Below are 12,340 nucleotides of genomic sequence, written 5' to 3'. Positions count from 1 at the left end.
ATCCCCATAGCTGTATAAGCAGCCATCACTGTGAGACGAATGATCAACTCGTTTCTCCTCTCCTTCAAAAGGGACTCTCCTAGTCTCTCTGGTTGATCCCCCCATTATTATACACGCCTATAAATGTTGTAAAAATTATTGGGAAAAAATATTATATATATAATTCAAGAAAATAAATCTATGAATAATTCCTTGAGAAAAATGCCAATAGATTAATACGTTTGAATAAATAATAATTCATCGAGAAGAATTCCAATGGATTAATATGTTTATTCCTTCTCCATGTAGCGAGGGTGTCCAAAAGACACAAAGTGGGTCGCGACAGTTCTGTCCCACTTTGGCTCGTCGCCTCTCAATTCGACAATAGAATAAATTGTCTTCATAACATACAAAATTGAAAATTGTGTAGTGGATTTATTAACAAAATCATGGGCCGTCAAGTAGATCTAGATCTGGGGAGTGTTCATTTCCCTGTCCACCTATATATATATGGTTTGATCGGAAAAAGGAAATGAAAAAGTGTTTTTTTTTGGGACTCAAAACTTGCAAGCAATGGCCTAGTGCACATGGAAGATCAACTCCCACGCAAAGCTGGACAAGCCTTGCAGAGCAAGCAAGAGAATTCCATTCAACCGTGACTACCCTCTTGACTACCGTGTGACTTAGTACCTTCCTTCCCTTATATAACGAGACCCAGTATACATAATTCACACCAGTGCCTATACTGTACACCCGTGCAGTCCTCTCCTAGCCTTACTCTCTTGAGCACTCACTGCAATTTGCTCACCTTCTCTTGCAGTTGCTGTTCTACCCAATAAATTAGGTAAGTTTGCCTCGCTTTGGGAGTTTCTTGCACACACTCCGAGAAAAGCTCATTTTGCATCAAAATCTCTTCAACTAAGTGGCCCTTCGGGAATCGGATGGATTCCGGAATCACCCACATCCTTCTGCAGTGTCACCAGTGCTGAAATCCCAAGGCTCCTTTTTGGAAGCCTCAAAGCCCTTCAAACCTTCTTTTAAGAAGGCCTCTTTATAAACAGGGTTGCAAAATAAGGCCACAGCAGCAGGCTACTATTTTGATCTTAATTTCTCACCTAAACATTTATATTTTAGAGGTCAACCTAGTACCTAGTTATGGTCCTTCAAACCTTCCTATTAAGAAGGCCTCTTTATAAACAGGGTTGCAAAATAAGGTCACAGCAGGCCACTATTTTGATCTTTATTTTACACCTAAACATTTATATTTTAAAGGTCAACCTAGTACCCAGTTATGGTCCTTCAAACCTTCTTAACAAGACCTTCAAACTTTGCCATTTGGATAATGATCACTTTTTTTTTTTAATGCACTTAAAAAGCGTGACCCATTTTGAGTACCTCATGTACCTTGTGCTTTGAGATCTTCTTTGAAGTTATGGGGTTCCTCACCCATGTTTGGCATTTCTAAGAGGGGAAAAAAGAACTCTTTTTAATAGAGTATCCGTTTCACTATTGATTTTCTAGTATTCATCTGATTTGGAAGAGTTAATACCTCTTGTGCAGCACTCTCTCCTTTGATACCCCTTGTGCAGCCCTGTGCTAATAAATACATCCGAGATGAAGTCTGAGTATGCAATGGAAGAAGGGGGAAACAGCAACCAAGCAGTCAAGGCCATGGAAATAGAGGCGACTCAGAATGGGGATGATAATGAGAAGGGGGATGCAAAAAAAGAGAAGAAAGAAGAGGCCCCAAGTGTGAGCTTCTTCAAGCTTTTCTCCTATGCAGACAGCTATGACTATGTGCTCATGGCATTGGGAACCTTGGGCGCTTTTGGGCATGGGCTCGCCTTCCCCATGTTTTTCTTCTTCTTTGGCAAACTTGTGAATAGTTTTGGCGAAAACCAAAATAACCCTCAGCAGACAGCGGATGATGTGGGCAAGGTATGTGCTTATCTCATAACTGCCCACTCACATGTTTGGTGAGTGAATATGTTTGGGCAAGGTTATGGATCTACATTCAAAAACCCAGTTTTCTAATGCCAACGTCTTTTCGGTGCAGTATGCTGTGGATTTGGTGTACCTTGGCCTTGTCATATGGGGCTCTGCTTGGGCAGGTAACTTTTTGCTCTTGCAAATATTCAACCATGCCCCATTGATGTCACATAATTCACATTTCAATTGTTTGATTGTTGCTGCTAAGCCATAATCATGTGCTGTGAGTCAGAAATTACTCATTTGGTTGTGTGTTGTGACCCCAGAGGTGGCCTGCTGGATGCATACAGGCCAGAGGCAAGCTAGCAAGATGCGCCTCAGGTACTTACAGGCTATCTTGAATCAAGATATCGGCTTCTTTGATACAGATGCCCGAACAGGGATGCTAGTTGAAAGCATCTCGAAAGACACGGTCTTGGTGCAAGATGCTATCAGTGAGAAGGTATGGTCTTTGTATGTCTATATGCATCTATAAATGTGTATGTGTACACACGTATGCATGTATGATTTCATTCAACATTCATGTGTGCAAGTATGTGTGTGTGTGTGTGTGTGTGAGTGCACGTTCTCTTATGCATTCATTTGCGCATCTTTGCTTTTTATGATGGGTCTGCAATGACCAAGATTTTGGCTGCAGATGGGAAACTTCTTGCAATTCATGGCTACATTTATAGGAGGTTTTGGAGTTGGGTTTTCTATGGTGTGGAAGTTATGCCTGGTAACAGTGGCAGTGGTCCCTGCGATAGCTTTTGCAGGTGGCTTGTATGCCTACACGCTCACACGTTTGACATCCAAAAGCCAAGTAGCCTATGGAGATGCAGGGACCATTGCAGAACAGGTACATTATCAAGCCAAGTGTGGTCATCTAAAAGTTAAATCAACTCAATCTGTTTCGGAATGATGAGACAGTTTCCTGATTAATGGCCTACATACCTGTCTGTTGAGCTTGCAATAGACAATTGCGCAAATTCGGACGGTCTATTCGTTTGCTGGTGAGAAGAAAGCTGCTCAGTCTTTCTCAGACTCCCTAGCCCTGACATTGAAGCTGGGCTATAGAGGGGGAATGGCCAAGGGCTTGGGTCTTGGAGTCACATACACCATTCTCTTCTTCTCATGGGCCTTGATCTTGTGGTACGGTGGTGTGCTTATCCGGAGTGGGGAGACTAACGGTGGCAAAGCCATCAGTGCCATCTTCTCCGCTATCATCGGTGGCATGTAAGAACTAAAACTAAACTTGTGAGGTTTTTGAGCTGTTTTGTATTACATTGGATTCATCATGGATGCCTTCTATGCCTTCCTTAAGATGATGACTTGAGCATGTGGTGTGGTTGTGTAGGGCATTGGGGCAAGCTATGGGCAATGTCACTGCATTCAGTAAAGGAAGAGCGGCAGCTTACAACATCATGGAACTGGTGAACAAGCCTGCCAAGATGAACCGCCATACCGATGACGGCTCAATGCTCTCTGAAGTGAAAGGGGATATTGAGCTTCGCAATGTGGTCTTCAGCTACCCTTCTAGGCCAGATGTTATGATTTTTGAAGACTTCTCCTTAATGATACCCTCTGGAAGGACTGTTGCCCTTGTTGGGGGCAGTGGTTCTGGCAAGAGCACAGTTGTTTCCCTCATAGAAAGGTTCTATGATCCCATAGGAGGTAATGGTCAACACGGCAACAATCAACTCATGATAGAATTCAAGTGATAATTGTAGGGGACTCATGTGGGACCTGTTTTGGGTTGTTTTCTGGTCAGGTCAAGTCTTGCTGGATGGTGTTGATATCTGCACCCTTCAGCTGAGGTGGCTTCGTGATCAGATAGGCCTGGTCAATCAGGAGCCTGCCCTCTTTGCAACTTCTATATTAGGGAACATACTCTATGGCAAGGAGGATGCTACCATGGAGGAAGTAGAAGCAGCAGCTAAAGCAGCAAATGCCCATATGTTCATCAGTGAGCTGCCCGATGCATACAAAACGCAGGTTAGCTCTCTGTGTGTTTCAAGCACGTGTGGACGTGCTCAATTTCTGGGAACTGACTTGATGGGTTTGCAGGTGGGAGAACGTGGAGTGCAACTTTCAGGTGGCCAGAAGCAAAGAGTGGCTATTGCGAGGGCAATGCTCAAGAATCCCAAGGTTCTTCTACTTGATGAAGCAACCAGTGCATTAGATGCAGCATCTGAAAAGGTGGTGCAGGATGCGTTGGACCGTCTTATGGTAGGAAGGACGACTGTCGTCATAGCCCACAGGCTGTCCACCATCCAGAATGTGGACACCATCGGTGTGGTGCAGGATGGGCAGATTGTAGAGATGGGCACCCATGATGAGTTGATTGCGAAGGGCGAGCTGGGAGCTTACTCCACTCTTGTGAAGCTGCAGGAGATGGCACTGGGAAGTGATGGAACAATTTTGGGTCGAACATCAAAGTGAGCCTTATTAATTTCTCAACTGTTATGAGGTGACTGTACGGTCCATGCCTTACCATTGTGACTATTTTCATTCATATACAGGGCAACAAGCTCATTGGCAAGAGTAAGTTCTGCCCGCGGCAGTGTTCTATCAAAGAGTGCGAGGATGAGCAGTGAAAGGCGTCTGAGCCATCAGATGAGCAATGTGTCTGATGTTCACAAGGTGAGGTTTAAGCTGATGCTTACATTTGGTAAACAACTTTGGGGTGGGTTGAGTTCATTATCGTACCCTTTAGGTTCTAATGTTTTGCAGTGGTCTGGTACAGGAGAAGGTGGATGAAGAGATGGCAGACGAGAAGAGGGAGAGGGATTCGAAGGGGTCCTACTGGAGACTGATGAAGCTGAATGCACCTGAGTGGCCGTATGCATTGTTAGGTAGTGTGGGGTCTGTCTTGGCCGGGGTAGTGAACCCTATTTTCGCATTGGTGATCAGTGAGCTGCTCAATGTGTATTTTGAACCCGACATGAACAAGATGAGGAGGGAGGTACAGAAGTATGTACTGGTGTACGTGGGGGTCGGTGTGGTCACAGTGGGCATCTATGTGCTGCAGCACTACTACTTTGGTATTGTGGGAGAGAATCTCACAGCCAGAGTGAGAGAGATGATGTTCAAAGGTGAACTGTGCCGCTTTCCAGGATGTGTGCGTGTGTACGACTTGATGAATGTGCCGTACTGATGGAGTGTACAACTCACTAATTTTTTGAACTGACTTACTTGATGCAGCCATGATACGAAACGAGGTGGGCTGGTTTGACCAGGACGAAAACAACAGCAAACGATTGGCGGCGCGATTGGCCACGGATGCAACACACGTACGCGCGGCCATCGGTGACAGGGTGTCGCTGATACTACAAAACGTAACTGTTTTCGTCACTGCTTGCGTCATCGGCCTCGTCATCGAGTGGCGACTGGCCTTGGTCTTGCTGGCCACATTTCCTCTGCTGGTGGGGGCGGCAGTGTGCCAGGTAACCTCAAAAGCATATTCTTAACGTCATACTTGCCGCCGATAAGGCTGACGTACACTGTTTGCCGTCACGTCAGACTTGCCGCGAATTGCTTGCGATAGCGTAGACTAGACTCATAGGCTGCCGGAGGTACGCTAGATCGCCGGCAACGACTTACGTGATTTGTTTTGTGCCATGCAGCAACTCTGCGTGAAGGGCTTTGCTGGAGATCTTAACGAGGCCCATGCCCACTCCAGTATGATCGCTGGAGATTCCATTGGAAACATCCGCACCGTCGCGGCTTTTAATGCCGAAGACAAAGTTCTGTCGCTCTTCACAGAGGCTCTCCGTGAGCCGGCCAAGCGGAGTTTCCTGCGGGGCAACATCTCCGGCGGCTTCCTTGGCCTCTCCCAGATGACAATGTATTGCAGCTACGCGCTCGTGCTCTGGTACGGCTCGACGCTCGTCAAGAACGGCACTTCCGATTTCGGCTCAGTCATCAAGGTCTTCATGGTCCTCATGGTGACTGCCTTCGCGGTCGCTGAAACGCTGGGGCTCACGCCAGACATCATCAAAGGCTCCGACGCCCTCATCTCCGTCTTCGACATCATGGACCGACGCACCTCCATCGACCCCGACGACCCCTCGTCGGAGGTCGTACAGAGCGTACGTGGCAACATCGAGCTTGTCGATGTCGAGTTCGCCTACCCTACCCGTCCGGATGTCACCATCTTCAAAGGCCTCAACTTGCACGTTAGAGCCGGGGAAAGCCTTGCCCTGGTCGGAGCCAGCGGTTCGGGCAAAAGCTCCGTCATCGGGCTCGTCGAACGTTTCTATGATCCGGCGGCTGGCGCCGTCTCTATAGACGGAAAGGATATCCGGCGGCTGAATCTCCGTTCACTGCGGCAGCATATTGGGTTAGTGCAGCAAGAGCCGGCGCTGTTTGCGACCTCAATATATGAGAACATTCTGTATGGGCGGGAGGGGGCAACCGAAGCTGAGGTGGAAGCTGCGGCGCAGGCTGCCAACGCGCACCGTTTCATAAGCGGGCTGCCGGGCGGGTACCAGACGCAGGTGGGCGAGAGGGGGCTGCAGCTGTCGGGCGGGCAAAAGCAGAGGGTGGCCATAGCACGGGCGGTGCTCAAGGATCCGGCCATTTTGCTTCTGGACGAGGCCACGTCAGCGCTGGATGCTGAGTCGGAGAAGGTCGTGCAGTCCGCCCTGGACAGGCTGATGGAGGGCCGTACGACAATTGTGGTGGCGCACCGCCTCACCACCATCCGCAACGCAGACACCATCGCCGTAGTTCAAGAGGGCCGCATTCTGGAGCAAGGGTCCCACAACCAACTCATGGGCAAACCAGATGGCTCCTATGCCCGCCTTGTCAACATTCAACGAGCACGTGAAGGGAAAAAAAAACAATGAGACATCCCATTTTGTTGAAAGAATTTCCCCAATTTCACAAATGTAATAATCCTATTTTCACAAATGTAGTAAACCCCTATTTGTGATGTCAGCGGCTCTTTATTTTTCAATATTACCTGCAGAGTCCATTGGTTTAGGGAAAATTAATGAAATAACCTTGTTTTACCGATTTTGAAATTAAGAGCTTCTTATTAAGCATTGATGTTGTGATCATGATTATGTCATTCACAAATTTCTTTGATGATACATATTTTATTCCATGCACATGCTTTGTGAATACTATTAATAAAATTAACATTTGTTAATACAACCTTGAGGAATCATAAAAGCATAAAAGTAAGATGCGATACAAAGTGCACATGTTTTATTTGACCCGCTTTTAAGGACTTTCTTTTCCTCTTACGCAAATTTTACTTTTTTAAAAAGTGGACACTAAAGTTGAGGTCTACTTTTCAATAGGCACAGATTTTGCACAAAAAGCGCATGCACACACACATGCCACGCACACACACAATAAGACATGGTGTACAAGGTTGCCTCTAGTAAACAACACATAGTTTCAAAGGTTCTTTTACATACTTACACCAAACCAACTGTTTTCTCCAATGTGTATAACGCATATTCCACCAACTCAACCGACAATTCTTTGCTAGATTGTTACCATCTTTTCACATGCACATCATCAAAACATGGTGGGGCAATGGGAAAGTAACTACGCCAACACATGTTCGTCTATCTAGGTGCATCGCCAAATGATCTTATCCTCTTATGCTCATCTTGGAAACTCTTCACAACATATTGGACTATTGTGTGGGTGTGAAGACTTTGCTCCTAGTAGAAGAGGCATGACTGCTTCCTAACATCCATCTTATTTTTTGGTGCTGCTTGTCTTGATGACGCTTCAATTTTCTTTGGCCTCATTTGCCATAAAGAATTTTGGTTGTGGAAAACCGCCACATCATTCAATATTTGCCAAAATAGCACTTGTATTTCTATGTCCTCTTCCATCTCGCATGTAGCAATGGTCATGAGTTCTTATTAAATTACATCAATGGTCATGGGTTCCTGGATGCTATAATTAAATTACACATGTGCAATACGTAAGATAGATATAATGTATAGAATGTTACCTTGGGTATGTAAGATGTGCAATACGTAAGATAGTTATAATGTATAGAATGTTACCTTGGGTATGTGGTGTTCAATATGTAAGATATAGAGTGTAACCTTGGGTATGTGAGGTGTGCTTTTTAAGCATACCTTGGATACTACACATCTCTAGCCATAGCGATTCAATCTTGCACATGATTAAACTAGACTTAAGCTCTTTTCAAATCCCCATCTCCAATACGATTTACAAGGTCAACACATGATGTTGGGTCTAAGATCGATGTTTTGAAGGCAAAGAAACATTATGCCCATTGTAAATACATCACATTAAACACAATGTGGCAAATCCATTGCAAGTACAGTTCAGGTAGTTTATTATGGTTGCATTTATTAACTCTAGGAAGCTACTATGTTGATGCGATTACAAATTAAGCACTTTTTACTTAGGAAGTGAGAAAACTAAATCCAAAAAATAAAATCTTAATCTCACGACATTACCCTGGGTGGGGCTTTTTCGGGAATTGAAATGGGTAATCAAAGTGGCTTAAATTGCCCCTCAGAATTTTAAAATTTGGTGGCTTTAAACCAAAATTAGCCTTTTATGGACATCCAAATGATGGACAGAAAGCGCCCACGGGATCCTGAGGTAGCCATGAACAATTTCACTAGAAAACCTCGACGCCCCCCTAAGCGCGCGCGGTGAACCCACCACCACAACCCTCGCCTGAGTGACATACCACTCCTACGAATGCCTTTCCCAAACACCCGACAGCTCATTTCTCGCCAAAGTATGCATGCACGCATCCATTGGTCCACCAACACCTCAGACACTGTCTACCATCCCCCCGGGACACGTCTCCCTACACGTATCCCCTTGCCTCCTTGCCGCCCCTTGCCCCCACATACACACCCCCTCTCTAGACATTTCTTAGACAGATGGTGCATGTACCCCCTCCCCTTGCCACTTCCCCCCCCCCTCACCCCTTTGAGACTCCTCCTTGATAGGTGGCGCTCCCTCCCCCAACGCACCTAGCACCCATGCATCTTGCCTAGATGGCACCCCCATTGGCCCCTTGCTAACACTCTTTCGAGATGGTGCCCCCACCTGGACACACTTTCCCCCCTTGTTGGCACTCCTCCATACATAGGCTCCCCCTCCCTGTAGCTATATATACCCCCCTCACCTAGAGACTAGGCTCTAGTTTTGGGACCAGGGTAAAAAACAAGACACCTTCAAGAATGTGTAAGTGTAGATGATTTGGCGAATATATCTTCCCCGCGAACCTATAAGTATAGAATCTTTCAAATTTTCTACACAAAATGGTAGTTTTTAGTATTTTTTTAGCAAATATTTCTCCTAAACCCATCAAAATTGGGAATTTTTTGGCAAATCTTTTGAAAAATATAAAAAAAAGGCCAAATGTTTTTGAAGACCCTTGAAAAATAGCCATTGGCTTATGAATAGCCCCTACTTTTTTCCTTGTCTGGGACATGTCCTATAACTCTTCTCCAACATGTGAATAGACTTAAAGTCACCCTCTTAGCCTCTCTCAGCCACGACTAGCCGCACCCAAGCCTCACTCTCTCTTCTTCCCTTCAAAGTGCTCTGGCTAAGGACGCTCTCTCCAAAAGTTCCCCCTCCCCCCATATAAAGAGACTTAAAGGTAAGCTTAGGCTTTGTTCTTAGTAAAGCTTTGGGATTTCAGGCAAGCTTTAGGAAGCCCAAACGATCTTTGTTTCCAAATCCTTTTTGATTCCCTATAATCCTCTCTCTCTCTCTCTCCCAGTGATCCTTAGCATTTCACACCCACCCCACTCTCTTTCTATTCTCTACAAATAAAGGCACTACTATGGCACCGAAACACCGCCGAATTGAAGAACCATGCGACATTCAAGGCAGAAATGAGGAGGCACGTATCCATGCAAATGACTTCACTACATCCGTAAACGAATTGTCATGCAAACGACAACCAGGTTGGCCATATTTTTTAATTCTTTTAAATATAAGCAACTTATTCCTTTCTTAGGCTTAGCAAGATTACGTTCATATTAGATAAACATATAACAATTACGGATAGCATTATAGAAGCATCACCCCTTAATTTTAAGTTGAGTAAGTAGCCTAAAATATTAAGACTCCAAGTCAGCTCCAATATGGAGAATTCCTACTTTCGTCCTTGTATATGCCCTTAAGTGTCCTAAAGTAAGGCTAGTAAGTGAAATTGTGAGCGAGTAATCTTACATGCTTTATTTATTGATAAGGAATGTAGCTAAGAAGATCATCATTTTCCAATGTTTTCTTATTGCTCAATGAATTATTGAAAAAGAAGAGTTTTTTTGGTTTCAATCGATATGTTATTAGCTTATTGCTAATCTACAGGTACGTGTTCTCTCCCCCTTAGCTAACCCTGCTCTTGCTTGGGTAGCCGAGCGGAGACGGTGCCACTGGGAATTGGATTTCCACCCCGCGAGGGTGGACATGTGATTATGATGTTGCCTAGTTCTGCTAGCCTAGGCTAGTGTGGTAAATAGCCCACCTCATGAGTAAATGTGTCCTCTGAGGAGCGGGAGGGTTTGGTACAAGCAACAGTGCTTGGGGGGGCGACAGGACGACTTAGCCTGGGTGAGTGGGTGGATGGATGCCCCGACGACATCATGCTATGGGATGGGTGGACTCGATGAGTCGGGTAACTGTCCAATAGATTTATTTATTACAATCCGTAGTAAGAATAGGTCCCTGAACGTTTAGGGAAACGAGCCAGTAGCTCATAAAGAAAATTGAAAAAAGGTGTTGGCTTCTATAAACCAAGTGCAGATTTCTCCACCTTTGATCACGCACATTGAGTGCCATTCGAGTGGAGGAATAGATTCCTATTAGAATGACTACATTTTCCTTGTGAGACAGAGTTAAGTCCCTTCATTTGCTCATATCCTCGTATTTTCTAGAGATCGAGGTGTCCTCAATCAGAGACTAGGGGACTTAGTCACCTATCTCATTAGAATCCCCATGGCCCAATTAGAGTGGGACCTTACACATGATGGTATTAGAGAACAATTTAGGTTTAGAAAATTGTATGTTGTATTCTTTTAATTCTTGTTAGACTAATCTAGTTAGATATAAGACGGGATGGATCCCTATTTTCAATTCTTGGTGTTCCAGTATATGTTCATGGCCGCTTGTCACTCCCTGAACTTTGAGTTCCACGACGCCATGATGCACATCGTAGACAAGCTAACCCTTCCTCACTACACTTGCATCATCGAAAGGGGATGGAACATAGATGAGCATTGGCACTAGCGATCATTGTATTTCATCATCCGAGCTGAACGTGTCGAAAACCTTTTCGTCGACCTGAGGCGAATCCATTATATTGAGATGTTGTGGATGGTTTGTTGCTTACCGCCCCTTATCGAGTTTTAAAAACCTTAATAGAACTCCCTTAATTTTTCAGTCCTAATATCTTGATAGGTTTCCTAGAAAAGCTTACCATAATAAATAAGAGTTGAGTTGTATAGCCCAACCCTTCTTGTAATCAACTTGGTTTGCTTATAAATATTAAAGCTTGGAATAAAGATTTGGAATTCTTGCACTCTCAGCTTGGAATAAAGATTTCGAATTCTTGCACTCTCAGTGTTCTTGTGATTGTTATAAGATTAAGAAGTCCAACTGTTATGATTCTAAACTTAAACTTGTATTGACAAACCAAGATCGTCATCTTCGTGCTTCCAATGCATTACATATGAATACTGGTAAAAGACTGATAAAGAGAGAGCACACACACAAGAGAGAAAACTCTAATCCATTAGAGTAACCCTAACCATAGAGGGAAGCCATATCCACTCTCACACAATTGCATAATAGAAGAGAACTATACACCACACACTAAATGTGCTATGTTCACACACCAAATAACCCTATCTAATGTCCACACACTGTGGCCAGCTGGATGAGGCCATTCATTGTCACACATGCTACTATCTACCATGCTAGCACATATCGTGCCTGGCTCTAGCTGTATCATCATCGAGCTTTTAATCTCAACAGCCCCTCTCAAGCTCCATGATGTACAGCCATAGATGAAGAAGATGAGCTTGGGCTATCAACACTCCCCCTCAAGCTCATCGTATGTACTCCCAACATGGTATGGAAGCACTCAAAATTCTCTCTCCCAAGTGGCTTCATAAATATGTTGGCAACCTGCTCTTCAGTCTCTTCACATACTTCAAATCCATTGTACCATCCAACACTTTCTCCTTGACAAAGTGATAGTGGACCTTTATATGTTTGGTCTGTGCATGAAAAACTGGATTATTGGCCAACTGTATGCTGCTCATGTTGTCACAGTGTATGACAACCCTTCCCTTAATGAGCTCACCCAAATTAGCCCCAGGAGTTTCTTTAACCATACTTCTTCACATGCACCTATGGTTGC

General features: G+C 44.6%; 2 protein-coding genes across 4 annotated transcripts in view; one reads left to right on the top strand and one right to left on the bottom strand.

The window, feature by feature from the left end:
- The window catches only part of LOC147632122 (ABC transporter B family member 19-like), a 208,485-nt gene that overhangs the window by 40,380 nt on the left and 155,765 nt on the right, over positions 1 to 12,340 (bottom strand). The gene's annotated exons all lie outside the window — the stretch shown is intronic.
- On the top strand, positions 516 to 6,966 carry LOC147632125 (ABC transporter B family member 19-like). The gene is made up of 13 exons (XM_086808751.1): positions 516 to 823; positions 1,540 to 1,917; positions 2,036 to 2,090; positions 2,235 to 2,410; positions 2,606 to 2,806; positions 2,924 to 3,183; positions 3,305 to 3,621; positions 3,719 to 3,942; positions 4,015 to 4,385; positions 4,470 to 4,590; positions 4,694 to 5,042; positions 5,152 to 5,393; positions 5,574 to 6,966. The coding sequence occupies exons 2-13, from the start codon at positions 1,594 to 1,596 to the stop codon at positions 6,795 to 6,797; spliced, it is 3,864 nt and encodes a 1,287-aa protein (XP_086664877.1). The 5' UTR covers positions 516 to 823; positions 1,540 to 1,593; the 3' UTR covers positions 6,798 to 6,966.

This window comes from Cibotium barometz, chromosome 14 (genome assembly GCF_041138505.1).
Source record: "Cibotium barometz isolate CiBa-2024 chromosome 14, ASM4113850v1, whole genome shotgun sequence".
In the NCBI taxonomy this organism is placed as follows: Eukaryota; Viridiplantae; Streptophyta; class Polypodiopsida; order Cyatheales; family Cibotiaceae; genus Cibotium; species Cibotium barometz.
Note: the sequence above shows the minus strand (reverse complement) of the source record. Positions and strands in the feature narration are given on the sequence as shown.